The 26288-nt window shown below is 39.8% G+C and overlaps 1 protein-coding gene across 6 annotated transcripts in view; it reads left to right on the top strand.

Moving 5' to 3' along the window:
- The window catches only part of ppfia4 (PTPRF interacting protein alpha 4), a 696847-nt gene that overhangs the window by 633847 nt on the left and 36712 nt on the right, over positions 1 to 26288 (top strand). For 4 of the 6 annotated variants that reach the window (XM_072563249.1, XM_072563250.1, XM_072563248.1 and 1 more), the window contains 7 exons: positions 2721 to 2893; positions 7127 to 7141; positions 7927 to 8020; positions 11528 to 11609; positions 16387 to 16587; positions 19684 to 19746; positions 23589 to 23615. In XM_072563249.1, the coding sequence (XP_072419350.1) occupies positions 2721 to 2893; positions 7127 to 7141; positions 7927 to 8020; positions 11528 to 11609; positions 16387 to 16587; positions 19684 to 19746; positions 23589 to 23615 (655 nt within the window). The remainder of the gene's footprint in view (positions 1 to 2720; positions 2894 to 7126; positions 7142 to 7926; positions 8021 to 11527; positions 11610 to 16386; positions 16588 to 19683; positions 19747 to 23588; positions 23616 to 26288) is intronic. The other 2 variants (XM_072563254.1, XM_072563251.1) reach the window with 2 other exon arrangements.

Below are 26288 nucleotides of genomic sequence, written 5' to 3'. Positions count from 1 at the left end.
TAGATGTCCTGGACTCAGCATGCATTTGTCCCAAATTGATTTGTGGTATCAGCCAAATATAGAGAGCAAAATCCTCATACATCGTTTGCGCCATGTGACACTTATCCAGGCAATCTTTGTCCCGTTAAAAAAAGACTTGAATTTTATAGCACCTCAATAGGACATCTCAAAGCACTTTGCAACCAATGAAGTACTTTTGATGTGTTATCACTCTCTAATACAGGAAGTGCAGCAATATTCTCACTCCAAACTTCAGCAAGCATTAATGTGGTAATGAGCAGATAACATGTTGTTGTGATGTTTGGGAGATAAGTTTCAGAAGGATGCCAGATAAATCCCCGGCCTTTGTCTGAAGTAATGAAATGGGATCTTTTACAACCACCCAGACACCTCAACTGAAAGACAGTCACCTCTGACAACGCCCTCCCCTCTGTACTCCATTGTGGCATCAGTCTTCACTTTTAGGCTCAATTCTGGATAGGGACACAAGCCCAGAACCGTGTGACTTTGAGACAAGAATGCTACCAATTGAATCATGTCTGATATGATCATCTCTTAAAGTGATTCTGCTTCTCTATCACAGACTGTTGTTAGTTTCTTATTCATAACATGTTATTTGCATAATTTATTCAGGTGTGAGGACGAGCAATAATTTTCTTCTCCCGTTAGACCCAGGAAGTGCCTCTGAATTCTAAAATAGTCTTTTAACAGTTTGTCACAGTTTATCTTGGGGGCATTTTAATTGCAAATAGATCTTAAAATCAGCATTTCAGGAAGGAAGCAACAGTAACTACTTGCATTTATATAGGCTCCTTAAGCATAGTAAAACATCTCAAGGCACTTCACAGAAACATGTTTCAACAAACAAAAAGCAAAGTAAGGAGTGCTTTCGTAGTTGCTTAAACATGCATTTGGTATTTGGATATGCAAAGGGACAGTAGGAATGAAAGTTACTTGGGTATAAGTGACAAGTTATTTGGGGATAAAGTTGTCAGCCTTTCTGATGATACTGATTAAATTCCCATGTATTTAGTGTTTCTGACTGTGTAAGATCTCTGAACATCAATCTTGTATTGCTGGGATCTCTGCCCTCTTGTGCTGCCATGTTAGTTTAAGTTTAATATTGCTTCCTTGGTTTACAAAGGTGTGAAGACCTTGTCTGTCTTAATGAAACCTGTCCCATCACGCAGACCAGCCTTCCATCCATTGACTCCATTTATACTTCTCACTACCTCAGGAAAGCAGCCAACATAATCAGAGACTCCTCCCACCCTGGTTATACTCTGTTCCACCGCCTTCCATCAGGCAGAAAATATAGAAGTATGTATACAAGCACAAATTCAAGAACAGCTTCTTCCCTGCTATTGTTAGACTTTTGATTGGACCTCTCCAATTTTAATGATGATCTCGCTCTCTGGGCACTTTCTCTGCAGCTGTAACATTATATTCTCCCCTCTGTTCTATTAGCCAATGCACTTTGTATGGTATGATCTGCCTGTACTCTACGCAAAACAAACCACCGCACCTAGATACATGTGACAGTAATAAATCAAATCAAAAAATTTAGCAGGCATTTACTTTTCCCCAAGTTGTAGAGATTTGAATTTCATGTATTTTTCTTCTCTCTCTTGTGGGCGGCATGGTGGCACAGTGGTTAGCACTGCTGCCTCTCAGTGTCAGAGGCCCGGGTTCAATTCCCACCTCAGGCGACTGACTGTGTGGAGTTTGCACATTCTCCCCGTGTCTGCGTGGGTTTCCTCCGGGTACTCCGGTTTCCTCCCACACTCCAAAAATGTGCAGGTTAGGTGAATTGGCCATGCTAAATTGCCCGTAGTGTTAGGTGCAGGGGTAAATGTAGGGGAATGGGTCTGGGTGGGTTGCGCTTCGGCAGGTCGGTGTGGACTTGTTGGGCCGAAGGGCTGTAAGTAATCGAATCTAAAATTGGGTGAGTGTCAAATGTGGATCAACTATCTGGCTGCCCTGTTTCATTGCATTATTTCATTGGGAACTGGCAGCAGAACTCACCTTGTTACTTCGAAAAGGCCCCTCATTGCAGTGAGCTGGTTTTCCAATTCGGTTTAATAATGGCATGGTTCCATATTCCTTTATATATCTCCAACATTATTTTATCACGTTTAGTTTTCAAGGCTGAGAGTTGCAGATTTCCATTGACAATCCCCATATGGCCTAACTCTAATTTCAAAGTAATGCCCTTTGTTCTGGACTCCCCACTGGAGGCAGTAATTTCTCTCTATCCATATTATCAAATTGTTTAACCATTTTAAATGCCTCCATTCGAAAATCACTTAATCTTTGTTGCTCAAGTCTAGCCTGTACAAGCTGTTATTAAATTTGGCCCTGATATCATTTTGATGATTCTGCATTGTTCTTCAAGACTAATTACATTCTTCCTGAGGTGCAGTGTTGACTCAGACTTAGAACGTGAACTGCAACTGGCACCTACTATATTAACTTGTCTCACATTTTTAAGAGGTCTATAAAGTATTTCCTGTTTTAACAGCAGTCTAGGTTGGGATAAAGTGAAGAGCAACATAAAGTAAAACAACATTTGATGGCAGACATTTTGGAACAGAATCTATGAAAAGTGGAAGCAGCTTATCCAATATTATTACTTGCATTGAGAGGCTACCTTTCAGTATGTAATGTGTCCTCTTGTGATTATTTTATTTTTGATCACTATTGTGGTGGTTGCTTCTCAGCGCATTAACAGCCGAGGAATTGGCTAGCAATCCCAGCAGCAACAACAGCAGCCAGGACTCACTGCATAAAGCCTCAAAGAAGAAGGGCATTAAATCATCTATAGGGCGCCTGTTTGGGAAGAAGGAGAAGGCACGACTTGGCCAGCTTGGGAAGGAAATGGCTTCAGTTCACGGTATGTCCGACTAGTTTCACAAAGTGAATTAAATCTCCTAGGGCTCATTGAATTATTTTTCTGTGTCTAACTAAGGAATCTGAATGAAATCAGTTCTTTTAGCCAAATGGGGCATTCCTATAGTACCAGCCAGTGTTCCTGCTCTAGCTGGAAGCGTACCACATGATATTATGCTCTCCAAACAGTCACATTTGATGAAACTTGCTATTATCTGGATAAAGGACAGTGGGCACCAGTGGAATGGTATATCAATAAATAGACTCTAGGCCAAAAATGGAAAGGTGAGGTAAGAGTATTTTGACACCAAAATAGCAATCAATCGTGTATGTCATCAACGTCAAAGAGCCCCAGCAAAACTGAACTCCTGGGAATCAGGGAAGAGTCTCTCCACTACGGGGACTCGTGCTCAGCAAAAAAAGAGGCTGATTGTGGTTGCTGGAGGTCAGTCATCTCCAACTTAGAAAATTACTATGCAAATCACTTTCTTCCTCAGGGTAGTATCCAAGGCCCAATCATCTTAAGCTGCTTCATCACTGACCTCTCCTCCAATTATAAAGACAGAAGTGGGATGTTTGCTGATAACTGCACAGATATTCAAAGGCATTACCATCAATGAGTCCTACACTAACAACATCCTGGGGGTTACCATTTACTACAAACTGAAATAGACTATTCTTACAAATACTGTGGTTAAAAGAGCAGGATAGGAAATCTGAGAAACTCACCTCCTGTCTCCCCAGTGCGTGTCTTCCATCTATAAGGCACAAATCAAAAGTATGATGGATTACTGTTCATTAGTCTGGATGCACACAACTCCAATAATGCTCAGGTTTAACATCATCCAGGGCAAAACAGTCACTTGATTGACATTTCATCCAAAACCTTCAATTTCCATCCTCCATCTATTGATGCACAGTGACAGCAGGGTGTACCATATACATGATGCACTGCAGCAACACAACAACATTCCCCCGACAGTACCTGCAACCTTCAGAACCTGCGGTGGCTACCATCGAGAAGAGCAAGGGCAACAGATGTATTGGAACACCACCACCTACAAATTCCTCTCCAAGCCATCCACCATCCTGACTTGGAACAATATTGCTGTCTCTGCATTGTGCCTGGGTCAAAATCCTGGAAGTCCCTTCCTAACAGTACAGTGTGTGTCATTATACCTCAAAAACTTCAGTCGTTCAAGAACATAGCTGACTACGACTTTCTCCCGGGCAGTTATGGATGGGCAATAAATGTTGGCCTAACCAGTGATGCCCACACCCCATAAATAAATGACAAAAAATAATATTTACAGCGAGTAAATTAGTTTTGCTCATCCTGAAACTAATATTGAAGTAATGTCGAGACCACTCAGATGGGGAACAGTGGACATGCCAAGCAGTTTGCTGGAATATTATTATTGGATGGATATGGGGTGTTGTTAGTTTAAAATGCTAGAATTTCACAACTGTGACCTTTTACCCTTTCTCATGTTAAGTTGTTCTTGGTTGTAGCCTTTGCTTTTCATGGTATGTATGACACTTGTGTTTTAATACACCTGTTCTCAGCTGCCTGAGAAACAAAGTTGGACTTGTTTTTGAAAGACGGAAGTGGGGGCAGGGCACTATATTTAATTTGACTTCCCTCTTTTCCATTGCCTTTCACTTAATGAAATTCTGAATTTTACTTTACAGATTTTATAGTTATAAGTATAAGCCACTTGTCAGAAAATTTTCATTTTTACTTTGCTAAAGCAAAACTATCCCCCAAAATTCATTTGCACATAAGAATGCAGTTCCCAATTCACTGAGTAAACTGTTAAATGGTCTGTCATAGTTTGGAACAAACCTGCTCAGTTTTGTAACTTGGAGCTGTTTAAATGTGCCCCTTCCCTGGAATACTTGAGCACAATTTCCCCCTGGCAAAGAAGATGGTGGAAAAGGCAAATAATTGGGCAAACTGGCCACAGAGAGATATTTGCCCCTTTCTTGTTTCCTCAGCTGTTAAGTGCTGGCAAGAAGGGTCACTGGGGACCTTGATGACAGCAATTAAAGCCCTAATTACTTGCTGTCATGCCAGTAGCTCGTTTCTCAACTTACCTGTCAAATTGGGACTTGGCTTCTATTTACCCTAAAATTTGACCCATTGAGGACCAGCATGGGCCCCCTGGATGGCCACTAACAGCCACTCCTCTGTACTGCTCCAATCCTCTTCTCCCCAAAACCTCTATCCATGAGGTTGAAAGGAAAAGACCTGGTTTTTTGCTGTTGATGCCCCAAAAACTAAGCCTCCAATGATGTTCTCCAGGACCCAGAAGCTGATAGACTTTGATTGGTTGGCATTGTCTGACAAGATTGGACTTCAAAGTTGACACAAGTGTTTCACATTGATGTGATTCACCAAGACCTTTGCCTATTGTACCTGTAGAATTGCTCCCATTTTTTCTTCCTCTGTTTTATCTTGATGTTTTCTGATCAGTTCTGGACTAGCTGATTGGCGCTCAATTTGTTGAATTCTTTCATTAATTCGGGCAGAGTGTCAGTCACCGCTAAATATGCCTGCCCTCATACTTTGGAGCTTGGTGCAGTCAATATCTACCTCTATCTTGTTTAAGTAGAATTGCCCACATGCAAGCTAACATGTTTGCTAATATGTAAAGGTTAGTGCAATGAGTTAGTTACAACAATTACATAAGTTGCATACAGATGCACAGTACACTGAATATATCTTACTTTATATTGTAACATGGAAACAGGACGACATTATTCACTGCCTTGAGTCTCCTTAGTGCACAAGGATATAAGGGCCAGAAAAAGAATAGAACCTATGACATCTCAAGTCAGCTGTGCCAGTCCGTATTATCATAGCTGATCTTCTACTTCAGCTCCATTTACCTGCCCTTCCTGATGTCCTTTAATTTCAGAAATGTATTTATGTCATTCTTCAATATACTCAAGCAGCCAAGACCCTTGGGTTGGGAGTTTCAAAGATTCACAACCATCTCAATGAAGAAATTTCACCACTACTTCAGTCCTAAATGATCAAATTTCACCATGACACTGTGTACCCACGTTCCAAATTCCCCAGCAAAAACCAAAATTGCTGAAAAAGCTCAGCAGGTTTGGCAGCATCTGTGAAGAGAAATCAGAGATCACACTTTGGGTCCAGTCACTCTTCTTCAGAACTCAAATTCTCTAGCCAGGCCCAGATATTTTGGTCTATCATCAGAGGACAACCCTTCTCATCTCAGGAATAGATCTAGTGAAACTTTATTACACTGCCTCCAAAGTAAATAAATCCTTCCTTAGAAAATAGACCAAATCTTTTGAGCAGTATTTTAGTTGTCATCTTGCCAAAACCCTTTACCATTGTAGCTACATTTCTGTATTCCTGTACTGCATATTTCTTTTCAACAAAGACCAACATGTCACATGTCTTCCCAATTGTTTGCTGTGCCTGTATACTAACTTTGTGTTCCTTGTATCATTACACCAAGTCTTTTTGAACCTCGACAGTTAGAAGTTTAATGTTACTTCAACAATATTCTGCTTTCTTATTCTGTTGTCCATTAATAACCTGTCCATATCTCTTTGCAGTCTCTTCTTATAATCATAACAATTTGAATTCCCGCCATATAGTTTTGTCTACCAAAAATCATCAGTCTCTGTTTTTGAAGTGTTCACCTAACCTCCTCAATAAATTTTTGCACTGATCACTTTCCAGTCCTGTGCCTATCTATATTTTGCTAAGCTGCTATGCTGCTGATCTTTGTGATTTTAAGCAGTGCAGGAGAGTGAGCTCTCTAATTCTAATCCATTTATGTTGAATTAACTGACTTCAGCTGAAATATTGAAGTTAGTATTGGTTTTTGCTTTGCTACATTAGGGAGGAGTAACCATTACCAGAGTGTCCACCCTGACTATCATTCAGTATACTCCATTGTAAAGGATGCAGGGGTGTACATGTGAGGTGATGTGGTCATGATAACTGTGATGCTTTTCACAGCTGAATGGACCATCAGTCCCCACAATCAATATTCACACTTGAGGATGGAACGAATAAACCGTCTTTAGAATGGAATGGAATGCCATTAATAATATGCAATAATACTGAGCTTTGATTGCACTTCTACATCAAGAATTAAATACTGTATTATTTTAAAAAGCACTTCAGAATTAAGCTGTTAAATTTGCACATGAGTAAATCTACATATTGTTTTCTTTCTCTCTCTTGTCATAGGATATGGATACTTTGGTAAGTAGAAACATTGTAAGCGATCTGTTTAGTGCATTCATCATTTTCTGTTGTTAACAATTTAAATGATGTAGTCTGCGCTTGAGCTTGAAAGGGAGAGATGTGGTTATAATCTGTGAAATGATATCTTTTTAAGATTTTTAGTAAAGGTTTATGGGGATGTAATAGGATACTACAAGAATCTAACATATCCTTTATTGCTGCTATTAGAACCTTTGTTTTGACGATTGGAATGAACATGATGAGAGCTAACGAGACCTAAAGGAGTCACTTTTACTCAGAAAAGTCTCTGGTTATATTTTTTCAATTCACCTGACAAGGACTGATTAGTATTTGTGACTTTGTTTGGACTGTAGAAAATTTAAGCTTTCCCATTTTGTAGGCCCTCTCTCTCCCTTGTTCAGTCACGCTTCCACCCCTATTCATGCTGCCTATCTAAATATTAAGAAAAGCAGCCTGCCTGTTGCCAGGGTTAATGTAGGAAGGCATTGATCCTGTTCATTTTGATTTCTAACCTTCAAACAGCACAGTGCACAATATTGCAGAGATAGAACATGGGCCACATTGAGAGTTGTGTGTGAAGCCTGTCCTATTAGTGAGGTATAGACGCATCAACATCTTCTACTGCTGCGTTTTATTGCCTTTGCAGTGTCATATGTCGAGTTGCAGTGACATCTTTGTTCTCTGTTCCATCAGTTGATACAGGAATTTTGAAATAATTGGAGCTTAAATTAAAATGAGAATAACATAACTGTTTTTCTCAGTATTCCTGTATTGTTAACTAGGTGGCATATTGGACACAGAAATGGGCATCCAGGACTCCCTTACTCTGGGCAAACTTGGAACACAAGCAGAGAGGGATCGAAGGCTAAAGAAGAAGTAAGTTTTAAGCCAGTTTAAAGAAGTGCACATATCCTTATCATGTGATTGTTTTCATTGTGAATTGAATAGAATTCATTTATTTATTTCTAGCGAAAGTCTAATAAACCCACTCTTGAGCACGTTCTTCCTCCTCTTGATCCACCCCCTACCAGAAGTATTCTTATTTCTGCTGGCATGGGTGGTATGTGGTTTATTACATGGTCACTGAAACAGCTTCATCAAATAAAAATTAAACAGCTGGGGGGAGATGTTGATGTTCATCATAGGTGGATAGAATCATAGAATCATAGAATCCCTACAATGTGAAAGCAGGCTATTCAGCCCATTGGGTCTGTACAAACCCTCTGAAATTCATCCCACCCAGATCCATTCTATCCCTATAATCCTGCATTTCTCATAGCTAATTCACCTAGCCTGCACACCCCTCAACACTATGGAAATTTACCATGACCAATTCACCTAAGCTGCACATCTTTGGACTGTGGAAGGAAGCCCATGCAGACACTGGAAGATTGTGCAAGTTCCACACAGACAGTTGCCCAAGAGTGAAATCAATCCCTGATGCTGTGAGGTAGCAGTGCTCGCCACTGTGCTGCTTCAAATGTTTTAATATTTATAAGCATTGGCTGTTTGGCAGTCACCTTTTTTCTTGATTTTGCACCAGTATTGTTTTTTTAATACCAGCTAGCAGAATATATGCTGATATGATTTTCTTTATTCCTTCATTCAATCATCCCATCCCATCAATCCACTTATGAACAGCTCTAGATAAACTATGTTTGGAGTATGTTTAAATTAGATGCATTTTTCTTCCTCACCTTCATGACCTCTTGCAGTTTTGTTAAAAAGTGTTAATAACAGGCTGGTTGGTTGTTTGTCTGAAGAAGTTCAATGCATCTTGGAAATCCAAACTAGGTCATGTCATAGAGTTGTACAGCTCAGAAACAGACCATTAGGTCCAACTCATCCATGCCAACCAAACTAAACTAGTCTCATTTGCCTGAATTTGGCCCATATCCCTCTTAACCCTTCTGATTCATGGACTGTCCCAAGGTCTTTTAAATGTTGCAATTGTACCTGTATCTACCACTTCCTCTGACAGTTCATTCCACATATGAACCAGTGTGTGTGAAAAGGTTGCCCCTCAGATTCCTGTAAAATCTTTTCCCTCTCAACTTAAAACTATGCCCTCTAGTTCTGAAGTCCCCCTACCCTAGGGAAAAGACCTTTGCCATTCACTTTACCTATGCCCCTCATGATTTTGTATGAGGCCGCCTCTATAAGGTGATGCTTCAACCTCCAATGCACCAGTGAAAACAACAACTAGTCTACCTAGCCTCTCCTTATAAATGAAATCCTCCAGCCCTAGTAACATCCTTGGGTCAATCTCTCAAAATCAGTGAAAGTTCTGCTCTCTTCGCTTCTTTAACCACTAACTAAATGCAAAAAAAAAGTTTAATCCTTCTCTAACTTACTGTGACTGCCCTAAAGTCAGGCATATTCTCTGCCAGTGAGCATGCATCAGAGCAACTTTGTGTTGTGTCACCTTCTGTCCATGTTTTGAAGTGTTTAAACTTGACTCAATATCTTTCCCAAGAACATATTCTGTTAATTGAACTACAATTGTTACTTATGTTCTACTATCCTAAATGCTAATAATTGCCCAATGATATAGATCAATTTTATTCAGTGTCTGGGAGTGAGACTTCTCGAGAACTTTAACAGTACCTTAATATGCACCAGGAGTCAGACAGATTAAAGTTAAATTAGAGCTCTTTTTGCCACTCAAATTGGCCATTCTGTGTGTTTCAATAGACATTAATGTTGTATTAGTCCTTTGATTTTGGTTTGCTACAGAATTACCGTTTGTCTTCAAACCTGCATGTCCTCTTAACATTTGCATGAATTTTGATTTGAGGAAATCAGTGTTTAGATTAGTGTTGACACTTTGCACTATCCTAATCTGAAAAAAAACTTTCTTTTGGAATCAAAATGCCTTTTCAAGCAAGAGAAAATAATCAAAATACTGATTAGACACATTTGTGAATTGTTTGGCCTATGTGACAGTGCAAGACTGACAAGAATCACATTCCTGAAATCTCCTCAAATGTTAAATCCTACACCTGCAGTGCTAATTCAGCAGATTGCCAACACCTGACTCCCTATTGCTTTGATTCTATTTACATACAAGATATAACTTGAAAGAAGTACTGCTTCTGATACTTTGTGATGCAGGTGAGTTGTTAATTTCTTATTGTGCATACCAATGATGGATTCAAATGAAATCCTCGGGTTTACTTCAGTTTTTGAGAATGTGGTTTTATTTCCACTCTCCATTCCATTGAAATATTCCTAAATGTTTTAGCTTGCTGTTCCTAATTCTTAAATTTCTATAATAATTATGATTCCTCTTTGCAATAAGCAAAACAAAAAACAGATGAGAATCAACATTATGAAGTTATATTTCAGGGCCAGAGAGGTGGTGTAATAATCATCACTTAGAATGCCAACATTAACTCCTGAATCTTTCTGAGCCATTTTTAGCATGAAATTAATGGGTAGATATTCCAAGTACAGACCATAGCAGTCATTTCAAATCTGAAATATCAATGAGGACCATGCCAGTGTGCCTACTGGAGAAACAGCCGAAAAGTCTGCCTTTAATCAGACTAGAAGTTGTTTTCCTGCTTACCTTGTAATAATGGAGTGTATGACAGCTTCACCATTGCTATTACAATAAAATCTAGACTGTTATATTTTGTTGACTATTATTACAAAAGGATTTGTGCATAGGAGTAAAATGTCATCTTAGAATTGTATGCAGCCTTGATGAGACCACACCAAGACTACTGCATGCAGCTTTGGCCATCTTCCTGACAGTGATATATATTTGTCATAGGGAACTACGCAATCAATCTGAGAATAAGGGAAAGCCATCTAGGATTGAGATTTGAAGGAATTTCTCCACTGAGCAGGTGGTGAATTGTAATTCGGTGTCCCAGAGAGCTGTGGTGGCTCATTTGTTGGTCTTGACCTGCAATCTTCTTCCGGACCTCTTCGCCCCTACCCCCTCTCCGGCCTATCACCCTCACCCTCACCCTCACCTCCTTCCACCTATCGTATTCCTGGCGCCCCTGCCCCAAATTCCTCCCCCTTTTTTTTTATCTCAGCCCGCTTGGCATACCATTCCTGAAGAAGGGCTTATGCCCAAAACGTCGATTCTCCTCCTCAGATGCTGCCTGGCCTGCTGCGCTTTTCCAGAAACCACACTTTTCAACTATGGGGATAATGCCAGAAAATGATATTGAGGTAGAAGATTAGTCATGACTATGATCTCAGAGCAGACATAAAGAGCAGAATTGCCTACTTCTGCTCCTGTTTCTTATGTCCTTATGTTATCTTGCAGCTCTCTCAGAGATTTATATCCTAACCCAGCATGTGACATTCAGCAAGTCATTAAACAAGGGACGTGATGAACTGATCTTAAATATAATTGCATTCTAGGCATGAACTGCTGGAAGATGCTCGGAGAAAGGGTATGCCATTTGCACAGTGGGATGGACCAACAGTAGTATCATGGCTAGAGGTAAGTGCCACAGAGCTGCATCCATGGAGTTCTGACAATCTGATCATTATGACTGAGAACACAGATGTCTTGTTGGCTACAGGGTGGCATGGTGGCTCAGTGGTTAGCACTGCTGCCTCACCATTACAGGGACCCAGTTTGTTTCCATCCTTGGGTTACTATCTGTGTGGTGTTTGCACATTCTCGCCATGTCTGTATGGGTTTCCTCCTGATGCTCCGGTTTTCTCCCAAAGGTTAGGTGGATTGGCCATGGAAAATACAGGGTTCCAGGGATAAGTTTGGGTGGGGTTGGATCTGGGTGGGATGCTCTTTGGACAATTGATGTGGACTTGATGAATTGAATGGTCTGCTTCCACACTGTAGGGATTTTACGATATTTATTACCCAATTCTTAACCTAAATTTTTCTCATCTGCAATTCAAATGAAATTCTGTTGCAATTCAATGGGTTTTGAGATAATTACAAATGCTCATTTGTATTTTGGACTACACTTTCCAGGTAAGACTGCAATCAAAGACCTGGCAATTAATCGAAGATGCCAAGAGAAAGAAAAAAAAATTAAATCTAATATTGTCTAAACCTCTGTGTGGATATTAAATATCCCTAAAAAGAGAGACAGAGTTAAAACCCTTTAATCATGTACTCATCAGGATATATTCTGACTGCATTAAGCTCTACCTTAATTCTCGTGTCTTTGTGGATTAAACTGAAATCCAACTCGAGATCCTGATGGAGGCAAGTGGTGTCACCGTTCCCTGATATTCTTAGTTATTATGTCAAACTATCCAATGAGACTTTTACCTATTGCTGTTATGCCATAAACCGGTTAAGACAAAGACTCTTCTCATTAAGATTCATCAGTATTTATCTTCACCCACTTTTAATTGAATAAGCCCTTAGACCCAACAGAAGGCAAAATTCCCCACCGGGAGTTATCATGCCTGATTAATGCTTTGTTTCAAAAGTATAGAAAGAAGGATTGATTTATGATGTGTAGCAGACCAGAAAGGAGGATTGGATGCATTGCCAACCCTAATTAATATTGGGATTCTGTGATTTTATTGTATGATTCTAATTGTGATATTTTGATAAGTGTCTGTTAACTTTTTGGTTTTATGTTACAGCCCCCACTTGGGGCACTTTGAATCCCTATAGTACAGAAGCAGGCCTTTCAGCCCATCGAGTCTGCACTGCCCCTCTGAAGACCATCCCACCCACGTTCACCCCCCTATCCCAGTAACTACCACAGCCAACCAACCCAACCTGTACACCCCTGGACACTATGGGCAATTTTAGCATGGCCAGTCCACTTAACCTGTGCATCTTTGGGCTCTGGGAAGAAGCTGAAGCACCCAGATGAAACCCATGAAGACACAGGGAGAATGTGCAAACTCCCACACAGAGGGTACAATTGAACTCAGGTCCCTGGCGCTGTGAGGCAGCAGTGCTAACCACTGAGCCACTGTGTCACCTCTTTAATCCTGTTAGTATTTACTGATTTGGAAAAGTAGAGAGGAGGACTGGCGGTAGCAACCCAATCATTGATTGGTTGTAGCTAGATCCACACAACAAGAAATTCATACGATGCAGGAGGTCATTTCAGAAAGGGAGAAACAATTTATACAGCATGGGAAGATGCTGCTGATTGGTTGCCATGGAATTTCAGCAGGGACTGTTGACTGCCAGGCTTAGCTGATTGAACACAGACTAGGCAGGCAGACCGAGGTTGATCAAGGCATTTCCATGAGGAGTGCAATAGGATAGGCAGAGTATGCAGCCCTTTCCTCACTGAAAAGGATGCAATACATGGACCCACAAAGAATCAGACTTGTGTATGACTGTAAGTAACATTGAACACATGCAAAGTAATCACACTGATAGCCCAACTGATCAACATTACTTGGTTTTCAGTGCAATTCTTAGCACAGTCAGGGTTATTTAATAAATACTGACCAATAAGCAGAATCACATTTAATGTTTGAAGAATCAAACCTAATGATTGCAAAGTGAAAGATTTGACAATATACTAATGTTTTAAGTTTTGAACGACCAAACAATTGCAGGTTATTAATGTTTCTCTTCCCAATTAGTTAATTAGAGATGGATGCTCTGTAGAAATAACTACTCATCCCAACTTCATTAATTTCTCCAAGAAGGTATCCTTAATACCTTGTCTTCCTCCTGGTCCTTCATCACCTGCAATCACTGGGACAGTTTCCACATGTATATGAGAGAGACTCCAAGCTCTATTTTCTGTGCTATGAGAATGCTTGTTCAATTGCATAAATCTTAAATTCCATCTACCCCTGCTTCACATCCCAGCTAAATGTTGAGAAAATCAAAGCCATCATTTTTGGTTCCCATCAGGGGCTCCAATCTTTGTCAATGACTCCATTCCCCAGTGATTATCACAAACTCTTCAATCTGCTTGATCCCAAACACATTTTCTGACTCTATATCATTCCAATCAGAAAGACCACACTTTAACATTATCCATGTCCATTCCATCCCAGCCTACTCAGCAATAAAACCATCTGCAGAACTTCATCATTTACAGACTCAATTACAAAGGTATGTAGGTCTTCCATCTTACACTCTCTTTACATTTGCAGCTCATAATAAACTCTGCTGGTGTCAACCCATCCTGCATGAAGTCCTGCATATTTATTGCCTTCATTCTCTTTGACTTGCAATACCTCTAATTGAAAAAATAATATTCTCTCCTCACTGAATCTTCAAACCCAGTCTGCCTAACTCACTATCCCAGTTCATTGTAACCTCGCTTTAGCTATGCCTTTCTCATTTCTTTCCATAGTTCTTGCGTTCCTCAATTCTATGGGCTGCATTTTCCAAGAATTGTCAATCAGGTGCTGATTATGACCCGGTCTCCTTTTTCGCGAAATGGAAGAACTCCACATTTGTAACAGGAGATTCCAATTAGGCCTCATTCGGAAAAGCAGAGCTATTCTTTCATTCTGACAGATCCCACTTTGTACGTGGGGGAAGCAAACGATTTTCACAGTAGCTAGTTGCTGTAGTCTGTGATTTCATAATCCAGCTTCATAGACAGCCACTTTGACAGTTTCTGTGACAGCATAAGGAAATTAGTTAAGTGTATAGTTAAGGTGCCAGATAGGTAAGACAAGTGTGCCAGGTGAGTAGGAGTGGGAGAATGTGAAGAGAGTCATGTGCCAAGGTACAAAAAAAAAATGTGGCAAGGAGGCCAGGCAAGTAATGGAGTGGTTAGCGTAGCTCAGGGTCTGATAGAAAGTTTTGGGGGTCGTGTCAGATGAGGATGTGATCAACAAGACAAGGGGAGGTGTAGCTGTGTGAAGTAAGTTTTGGATCAGTTGCATAATTATCTAGAAGTTAGACAAAGTATTTAACAGTCTAACCTTTTCCAAGTAACTATTTACTTAACTGCAGCAGAGCCCTCCAAATTCTCCAATTTTGGAGTGTTCCTGGCCGAGGGAAATTGCCAAGTGGAATCCTCAGATTCACAGGCAGTTCCTTTGAAATCTACTAGGCGGGGATTCCACAGGGTCCTCAGGCACAATCCCCATCCATGCTTCAGAAACCATTGGAAAATCCAGACTTCCCAATTTTTGTGTCCTTTTAAAAACGTCCTTATAATTCACCCCATCCCACCTAATCTGATGTAAAATTAGCACTGAAATGTGGTTCTGTCACAAAGCTGCCTTGTCAATATAACTGACATTGTTTTTGAATTTCCTTTTGTTTGTCCACTGCAACAATTGCTTCAGTTTTTAACATGGCATTCTCAGGGCTCAAACAGTCTGTTTTAGATGCGAGAGCGATAAGTCTACAATGAGAAGTTTTTGTTGAACCTTTTAATTTGCGAAGGTAGAATGGGCAGAGGAACTACGAATTATTTCTGATAGATATCCAAGTCATGTATTGGTATGAGTTGACATTGCTCAGGTTGGAGTGTTTATAAGAAAGCAAAACACAATCTTTGGAAACCATTTTCATTATGAGTCAGATGATATGTATATCCAGTTTGCTCTAAAGTATGCTTGAAATGGTAAGCTTCCAATATGAGAAGCTAGCTTGTTTGCTTTTTATGCCATTTGTAGGCTAGCCTAAAATGCAGCAATGAGGTTTTGGATGTAGGTTCGCCCGCTGAGCTACATTTCCAGATGTTTCGTTACTTTAATAGGTAACATCTTCAGTGGGCCTCAGGCAAAGCAATGCCGAAAAGTCCTGCTTTCTATTTATGAGTTTGGGTTTCTTTGGGTTGGTGATGTCATTTCCTGTGGTGAAGTCACTTCCTGTTCCTTTTCTCAGGGGGTGGTAGATGGGTTCTAACTCAATGTGTTTGTTGATAGAGTTCCATTTGGCATGCCATGCTTCTAGGAATTCTTGTGCGTGTCTTTGTTTGGCTTGTCCTAGGATGGTTGTGTTGTCCCAGTCGAAATGGTATCCTTCCTCATTGTATGTGAGGATACTAGTGAGGGGTATGTTAGACTGAAGCCTCATAACCAACTGAACAGAATTTTTGGGGAGAACATCCTGAAAGATGTGTTGTCCTCTGTGCCCAAGTTGAGGCTATGCAAGTTTACAATAATCATTATTGCAAAAGGCCCACACAAATATCACTGTCTATTCTCTTGCCATATCAATAATAGTAATTTAAATTTTTCTTACAACTGGACTGCGCCAAAATATAATGCATTTTGTTTAAGAAATAGAGGTTTCTACTGTATAAAACTGGAAAATAATGTTAATTTTCCATGTTTGATGTAACATTAAACAGCTGTGGGTGGGGATGCCAGCCTGGTACGTAGCTGCCTGTCGAGCCAACGTGAAGAGTGGTGCTATCATGTCTGCCTTGTCTGACACAGAGATACAAAGGGAGATTGGAATCAGTAATCCCCTTCATCGATTGAAACTCCGACTGGCAATACAGGAGATGGTGTCATTAACAAGTCCATCAGCACCACCCACATCAAGAACGGTAGGTTTTTGGCACTCCTTTGTGTTTTCAAAATGTTTGGACAGATTATAAATATTGTGAATCATGTCAAGTTATTGTCTTCTCTGGATAGACAGTAGGTAATATGAATTCTTGTCAAAAATATTCTACATTGGAATTGCAAGGCAGAGTGACACTTGAGTGCTTTGATCAGTTTAAGTTTCCCAGTTGTGTATTAGATATTGACGAGAAATTTTGTCCCAAGCTGAATTGCAACGATGACTTTACAGCTTTCTGATCACTACTATTAAGATTCTACTTTAATAGTCCTTTTTGGAAATACTCCCAGATGTTGGCCACTGACATGACTGGATTGGAGTACTCTGTGAATGTGGAGATGCTTATGGTGACCTATCCTGTTTTCACAATATATACATGGCAGTGATGAATAGCAGTGCTTGCACTGAAAAAGATGTGATGCTAAGATAATGTGAAGGTAAATGTAAAGCACTCACTGTAATATGTCATACTGTGGGTGTTAGATCATCATCACTTTATCATTATGTTGTATTTATATTTCCCATACATAACAGATATTTCAATTGTGAATTTTACAATCAGTTACAATTGGAGAATACACTATAAATGTTGCTGGGACAGCAAGTGAGTCTCATGCATTGTGAAATTAATATATTAATAATTTTAGACCGTTTTAATTGACACACACAATTGGCATACCAAGACGGGTAGCTTGAGTGGAGAACTTTCCTGACTTGGAAGGCTAATTTTTTTTAAAGAGCCCCAGAAGTCTGAATTTTCACTTCAACAAGGCAGTAACAGGATAGATTCTGGGCTGCCAAACCAATTCCTCTTCCCACTCCCTTTCCGACATGACCATCCTTTGTCTGTTCCATTGCCACAACGAGTCAAACCACAAATTGGAGGAACAATCACCTCATCTTCTGCCTAGGGCAGCCTACAGCCCAGAGGACTTGATATTAAGTTCTCCAATTTCAGATAGCCTCCCTTTCCATCCACCGACTCCCTTCCCAACCCCTCCCCCACTCTTCCATTCCTCTCAGCCACCTACCGGATTCATCTCTCCCATTGACCAACCAGGTCATACTCTCTAACCTTCCCCACTTCACCACCCTGTCCCCACCATCCCCTTTATCTGCAGCTCACCTTACACCCTCAGCCCTGAAGAAGGGTTACATCCAAAATTTCAACTTCAACTTCTCCATCTCCTGATCCTGCCTGGCTTGCTGTGTTCTTCCAGCCTCCTGCTTATCTGACAAACCTAGAAGCAGATAGTGGGAAACAAACTGTTTAGAAGGCCCTTCGGTATTCTGGCGCTTCATCCCAGTTGTTTCAAAAGATCTGAGCTTCTCTTGCCCTCACCCCCACCCACCCCCATTATCTTCAATGCCAACTCAAGAACTCGTGGTCCTCATTAACCTGTATCACCTTCATAGGCAGTCATCCAGTATCTCCCATGGAGGGACTTCTGTGTAACATGAAGGTGAAAAACAAATCTAACAATCTAATGTAGATTCAGTCATGCCCTCATGCTCCTGGCCACCATTTTTAAAGGTTTGTGGAATCTTGTTGACTGCATTTCCAACCCCATGTCTCTGTATTGATCACTAAACATTCCAGCTCAGAAGCATGGCTGTAATTATATTGCAGTTATTAATTGCATATCTGGTTGTAGTGAGTGACTTGCTCAAACTTTTATGTTGGAAATATTACAGTGTTCAAGTTAACTTATGCCCTCGTATTAATTAATACATTTAGAACCATATCAAAACAAACATGTTCATGTTTGAATTCAAGAATACTTGAACATTTTTAAACTACTGGACTGACTCTGATGATCAGCTTATCAAAATCAAAACCAATTGTGTTCATCCAGCTGCATTGCACAGTTGGAGAATGCAAATAGGGGACAGTTTTAAATTTTTCCACAGCTTCAGTGAATTCAATTGTGCTGATTTTTTTTTTGCCAGTGCAAGTTCTGAAGGACACAGTGATGAAAAGTTCATCCCCTAGGTCTGTCAGTGCTGAAAAAATATTCACAAGCCCGAACACTATGTGACATGGGATTGCACTAACAAAAAGGCGACATCTGCCTGAGAGTTCGGATGTGCCAAATAATTGAAAGCCTTCTCTTTAAGTGTTGGTCAGAGGAGGTGAATTTGTGAACTATTTATGTGCTGTCATTGAACAGCACAGAGAAGTCCAATTGGTGTTTCTTTTGCTGATTTGCTCAAATGATTATAAAGCTTGATGTACTGAGTTAAAATGCAGCCGCATTTAAAGGAGGGATGAGTGCTCTGTGTGGTTGGTTTTAAAGAAAAATATTACTGGAAGCTGAATTTGGAAGGAGAGAATGGTAGCTCATACTTGATCTAGAACCAGCGTGGTGATATAAGTATCAGTGAAAACGGCATCCTTCAAAGGAATGCTCCTCAATTGGTATCAAAAAACTTGTTCAGATATTTAGTGCTTAACAGAGAATAATGGTGATGTTTAAAATTGATCTTTTATTAAAAACAAAAGTGTGAATGTCCTGAAACTGACTGCTGATTTTAAATCTTAACCTAATATTCAATTTTCTTCCTTCTTTCAATGCAGAAAAGTCGAGCCCCTTTCTTTTAGTTGCTCTTATAGTTTTATTCACTTACGTAGTTAAGTGAGTTTTTCACACTCTTGATCCTTTATGAGCTACTTTTGGAAGTTCTTAGCCAGATGGTTGGGGTAGAATTCTCTCTGGAAATGTAGTGGCCCTTAGGGGGAAGGAGGCAGAGAGCCACTCCCAGCCTGTGAATTTGCAACTTCTGCTAATAGATCAGGAAGAGTATTCATAGATTCAAGGAACGCAGCACAAACTCTCCTGCCTTCTCCATTGCAGAAGGAAACTAATTAATGGGTGTGGGGTCATCTATTTTGAAGAGAGTAATTGTTAGTGAATCCTTGAAACTCTTTACCTGTATAGTTTTATGGCATTCATTCAGGCAGCAACAATGCATGGAAAATGTGTTATTAATAAACTATCTCTTGCTTCACTTCTTCCTTTGTGTAATACTTTTCTCCTCTAACACTGCTTACTGGACTGTCCTTGTGCCTTCCACATAGTCCTCTGGAAATGTTTGGGTGACTCATGAGGAAATGGAAAACATGGCGGCTTCAGCAAAAACGGTTAGTCTATCCCTGTCCACCTTTGTTGTGCTTCATTGAAGAGTTTCTTATGAACATTATTTTCGTTAACATTTTCAAACCCTCTTCTTTTTACCTATTTGTAAATATTAAGCTGAATTTGTGAACTACAATAAACAAGTATTCAGCAGCGTTACATTTTTAATTGTTTTATGATGAGATGAATACCTGCTCATTTCAATGAACCTGAATCAAACTTAGCAATTGTGAAACACAATTTTCAGGCACAGAATGAATTTTAGTAATGTGAAAACATGATAGATCAATGATGTTCAATTAATGTTAAAAACAAAAACCTGGTTAACTGTTTGTTAATGATAGGGCACTACTTCATAACTTTGGAATTCTTTGTATCGGAGAGTGAAGGCTAGCTGCTTACCCAACAGGAAAAGAGGGGCAGTTAAAGGAACATCAACAGTTATTGGTTCAAGAATAGTGATGGGTGGAAGAGAGGAAAAATTACCTGTGTATCATCATAGAATGATGTTGAGGTAATCTGAAAAATACAGGAAAGTACTGATTTCTGCACAAACTACAGTGAACTTCTTTCACTGCATCAGTAAGGCAAAGACGTAAAGTGCTCAACGTTAAAGTTTTCAATCAGTTTACTAGTACCGACTTGCAGAGGAGGCTGAACAAGTTGGTGTTCCAACCCATTGTCCAGCCATCTCTGTCACTTCACTGTGTTATGGGTAAACAATAATATTTCATCCCATGCTATCAGTGATACTCCAGAATTTCGGATCAAGTCCTAGATTGATGTGTTAGAAATCTCATCAGACTCATGGATATAGGGGTGGTTTTAGCATTCTCAATTAGAATTGCTCATTAAATTCAGCAGCACAGAATCTCAGTGGTTAGCACTGCTGCCTCACAGTGCCAGGGACCCGCATTTGATTTCTGCCTTGGGCGACTGTCTGTATGGAGTTTGCACATTCTCCCCATGCCTGTGTGGGTTTCCTCTGGGTAATCCGGTTTCCTCCCACAGTCCATAGATGTGCAGGTTAGATAACTTTGCCATGCTAAATTTCCCTTAATGTTCAGGGATGTGTAGGCGAGGTGCATTAGTCAGGAGAAGTGTAGAGTACCAGGGTAGGGGAATGGGTCTGGGTGGGGTACTCTTCAAAGGATCAGTGTGGACTTGTGAGGCCAAACAGCCTGTTTCCACACTGTCAGGATTCTATGATTCCATGAACTGCCAGACAGTGGATTGTAAGTTAAAAAATCTGTTGCTTGGGAAATTATGTTAAATAGCTTGGGGTTCAGTATGTTGCTGAACCACTATGGAAAAATGTTGACAGTGCATCAAACCAATGCTTTTCTTGACTCAGGCGTGTTTGATTTTAACATTGACTGAATAATAGGAAATGTTTGAAATTCCTTGTAATCACCTGGCTTGGTCATGACTCACCTCAGCAGTAGGTGGGTCTTGAACCTGCATCTTTTGACGCAGAGGTAGGGACACTATCACTGAACCGCAAGACATCTTCTAGAGAGTATTTTATTCTGTCAATTAAAACATTTAAATGAATTAGAAGGAATTTAATTGTGGAGTTTGAGATTTATTCTGGTGTTTGAATGAGGAGATTATGTTTTAAACAGGATGTAAGTGGATCATTTCACCATGGGTAGGTTTATGCACATCTGTTGTGCAGCACTTCCTTTCTTGTTTTGCCATTTGTTTTATTGTGATGGCAAGCGATTTTAGCTCTTGTTATGTATAATTCATGGTACTTGTTTGCAGGCTCAGTAATTTCCAGTGAACTGATTTTCTGGAACAGGAATTAAAGAGAACATTTTTCTGTGGGTGATGCTTGAAATAAACTGGTTGATACTTGACTTAACATAATGCTGACAGGAAATTGATACAGTGCCCAACACAGAATATACTGTCAAGACTGTAATACGTAATTTCAATAAATTCAGGCATAATCTATTTTGACGAGGTTCTAGTGGAATTAAGCTTTTGATAATACAGTCTAAGTGAGGGTCTCCTAGTAATAGACTTAATGAGGGTTGACAAAGGGTACTTATCACACAACTAGAATAGACTACTGCATAAGACTGTTTTTGGGAGTGAGGTTTGACAAGGGGTGTCTGCACTGAAGGGGAACGCTTTCTGCAATTCTTCCTAAAGCTACATCTTAATAAGCAATATTGTCAGGGAGTACATTGTCATATCTTTCATACAGGCTAGTCAATTCAACTCTTCAATAATATTTCTCCCCTTGAGCTGAATTTGCTATATTACTGTAGATGATAAATGTTTCAAAACCGCATACGTTCTTAAGATCATTCATGTCAGAATCAAAGAAAATTCTAATTTGGAAGGAAACCACTTTAAGTTGTTATCAAATTCCCTTTTACAAATTTATTATTGAATCTCCTTCCACAAGCCTAACAGGCAGTATTTTCCAAGTCATCATTACTCACTGTAATTCGTTAAGTTGTCTTTGATTACTTAAGCAATTACATTATATCTGTATCCTTTTGTTACTGGCGCGATATCCACAATAATATTTTTGTCCCTGTCTAGTCTGTGGATCACTTCATAATATTGTACACCTCAAACAAATCTTCCCTCATCTTCTCTGAGGAGTGTGGCACCTCATCTCTTTACATCATTGAATTGACTCATCCTTGGTACCATTCTGGTACACCTGCTGTGTGCACACCCTGTAAAGGCCAAGGCATCACTCTTCAAATGCATTGCACAAATTGGCCGCATACTTAGCTGAGGCCAGGCCACTGTTTTAGCTTAATTTCCTTGATTTTGTACGTAATGGCCTGGATTATCAAAAAGACAATTAAGATTGGTTGCAGGAAACAGTTCTGGGATTCCCACTCCCATTCCTGGTGCTCCCAATTTTAGTTGATGTTGGATGAGGATGCTGGTATTAAGCCTGACCTCCTAACCTGGCTGACTCCATTTGGGGGCACCATTCCCAGCACTCTACAATTTTTGAGTATTTGGGACCACTTCTAGATGACAGGTCATTCACGTCCTCTCAGAGGAATCTAGATTCAGGAAATTTTGTAAAGCAAGTTTGAAAGATCTTACACATGCCCACTGATGATTCCTTTCTGACTTTAAAATAACTCTTTGTCATTGTTCGTTAATTTCCAGCCCCTAGACAAAATCGTAGTTATTTTAATCAACCTGTTTGGACATGTTTTGACATACCTCATAAAATTTCCATTAAAAGAAACCACATCCATCTATTATTTTTTTTTAAGAATCCCTCGAACTCCAATTTTATTAAGTTGTATATTACACAGTACTTTATTAAACAACTTTGAAAATCAATTTACACAAGATTACCTGTATTGCCCTCATTAACCTCTAAGGAGTTCCCTTCCCTATTGCCATGGTTTATAAGATAACCAATATCTCTGCCCCATTGCCGAACTGAGGGCGAAACCCTTACTTTTCTAGAGATTGGTTTGACTGCACATCATTTATTAATATTTAGCCAAGCATGTTTACCTTGGTGAGTCCAATCTCTGTCTGATTTTATTTTTGATTGCAAGAGATTTTATTTTTGATTGCAAGAGATTTTAAGGTAATGGAAAATTAACAATTTTTGTTCTACAGTTTAACCTGCTGATGCTCACTATGTTCAAACTGGAATTTCCATACAGAGTCTGATTTGCCTGAATTATTGAGGTGTACTGTATAGACCTAACTTGTATTTTGCCAAATATATTGATGAGGTGAAGTAATGTTCTAGCCCAGCAATTTAGGCATATTGAATGATCTAATCAGAGTGTTCTTTCATTTCTTCTTTTCTATCAATGCTTGTACTAACTTGCTAACCTGTTAGGAGAATGAGGAAGGCAGTTGGGCTCAGGTGAGTATAGAAACATTCAAATATGTTTGAATCAACAGAATGATTACAGTGTGTGTTTCGTAATTCCTTCTAAAATGACTGTCATTGATGGAACCCATCTAGCCTCCACACTAAGGAAATTACTCTTCAAATCTCTTCTTCATTCTGACTTTTCTCCCCAACTGCAAGATCCCACTTAATGTCTACTTTATTGAAAATAATTGTACAATTGCACCATGTAAAATTTGCTCTGAAAAGAACACTTGATACCTTCAAAGAGTTCCCCAGGTCAGCCTTTAGGTTTTGATTAGCCTATTGTACCCATTGCCTTGCAGAATTACTGGATTAAATGAAAGTCATTCTGTATGGTAGAAGATGGGAATATGGATGGTTTCTTCCTGCTGACTGGTCAGTCATTTATGTTGATACATACTAACATTCTTATTGCTGAATGGTCAGCTATGCAAAATGGATGGTAAGGGATTTCTTGAGTAAGAGTAACCTGTTGTGACTGATGAGTAGGCCACTGTCTTGGGGATTACCCTGGTGTTAGTGGGTATTGATGGTGTGCCTGACACATGTCACATGTAAGTGTGTGATAGACAAGTCTAGGCTTGGAACATTAGATGAGATGCTTACTAAGTTGAAATTTTTGATGATAGATGACCTGTCCCATTCACTGTATTTGAAACAGGTTTGTTGTTCCTTGAGTCTAGTGCATAGGCTGCCACCTATTCTCCTCATTGCACCTTGCTCTCCCCCCAGTTCCCCTGACTTCAGGATCACATGGTTTGTTGTAAATTGCTGCTTTATTGTGAGGTGGATTTGGAGGGTTAAGTGGAGCTTCTTCAAAGTCAGACCTTTATGCCCTTTGATTCAAGTACGTATTGTAATCAATGTGAGTGGAACCAGTATATGAGAGAATTTTGAATCTAGTGTTCATGAAGAAGCTGCATTTGAGCATGTAACAGTTGAACATGTGAAGCGAATCAATTGAGTTTGAAGTGCTGGCTTACTATGGCAAAATTCTCACTGTGGATGCTTGTTGCTGCTGAAGTAGGTTTTTCTGATAAGAGTATTGGAAATTGATTAGTAGGTGGAAGGATCACGGAAAGATTCAGGTATAAGCAGGAAGAGTACTAACTGCTCTTACTACAGCAGACTTTACATAGTATAACCATAAACCATCTCATTCAATGTAGTCACTCTCAGAATGGCAGAATTATTACAGCTGGTAAGAAGCCATTCAGCCCATCATGTCTGTGCTGACTCTCCGCATAAGCATGTTCCTTACGCCATAATTTTCCTGTCTACTTCCTTTAACTTTGCACATTGCTGCTTTTTCAAATAATCATTTAATTCCCCTGTAAATACCTGGATTGAACCTGCCACGGTCACACTCTCAAACATATCATAACCACTCACTACATGAAAAGGTTTTTCCTTGTAGCTTTCTTGATTTTACTAATTACTTCAGTGATAGCCATGATGTGGTGATGCCAGTGTTGGACTGGGGGTAACTGCACCTGACGAAGGAGCAGCACTCCAAACGTTTGTGATTTTGAATAAACCTGTTGGACTATAATCTGGTGTTGTGTATCTTCTAACTTAATTAGTTCAAACCTCTGCCCTTTTGTTCCTGATACTTTCACAAGTGGGACTGTTTTCTCCCTATTTACACTGTCCAAGCCTCTCATTATTTTGAATGTCTGAGTCAAATCTCCTCTCAGCCTTTCTTTTTCTCCTGGGAGAATTTATAATTTCCAAACTTTTCTAATCCATCTTCAAACCTGAAATTCCTCAGACCTGAAACCAATCTCATAAACTTCTACACGCTTTCTAATGTCTTCACATCCTTCCTCATGCACAGCACCCAGAATTAGATGCACTATTCCAACTGAGGTCTGTCAAATGTCTTATTCCAGCATAATTTCCTTAATCTTGTAATCCACACCCCTATTAATAACTTCTAGGATATTGTATGTTTTATTAACTGCAGTCTTCACCTGTCCATTAATGACTTATGGATATAATCACTGAAGTTGCTCTGCACCCCCTTCAGAGTTGTACTCTTTATTTATACTGTCTCCCCATGTTCTTCCTACAAAATATATTACCTCACACTTCTCTACAGTGAACTACATCTGCCATCCAACTGTCCACACCACCAAATGCCCATGCCCTTCTGAATGAAAATAGAACACTGTGGATGCTGGAAATTTGAGACAAAAGCCAAAAATGCAGGAGAGACTAACAGGTCTGATAGCATCTGTGAAGTGAGAAACAGAGTTAACCTTTCATGTTCAAATTGATGATTCTTCAGTGAAGAAGAAGATTCATAGTGAAGCTGCTACTTTAACTCTTTCTTTCTTCAGAGCTGATACCAGACCTGCTGAGTTTCTATAACATTTTCTCTTTTATGTCCTTTTGAACTTCTACACTGCCTTATCTCAGCTTAGAATGCTTGCAAGCTTTGTATTATCCTAAAATGTTGACATGGTGTCCTGTGCACAGTGGTCTAGATTGCTGATGTAGATCAGAAAAAGTAAGGAAGCGACTTAATAGCTACCTTTTCAATAGCACCTTGTTGTCACTGCCCTAAATTAATTCCCAAGACCCTGTGTCTTAATACAGAATGGTGTAACACGGCAACAGGCCGTTCGGCTCACCATGTCAGTGCTGACCATGACATCA

Source organism: Chiloscyllium punctatum, chromosome 45 (genome assembly GCF_047496795.1).
Source record: "Chiloscyllium punctatum isolate Juve2018m chromosome 45, sChiPun1.3, whole genome shotgun sequence".
Taxonomy (NCBI): Eukaryota; Metazoa; Chordata; class Chondrichthyes; order Orectolobiformes; family Hemiscylliidae; genus Chiloscyllium; species Chiloscyllium punctatum.
This window is presented reverse-complemented; position numbering and strand designations above follow the sequence as displayed.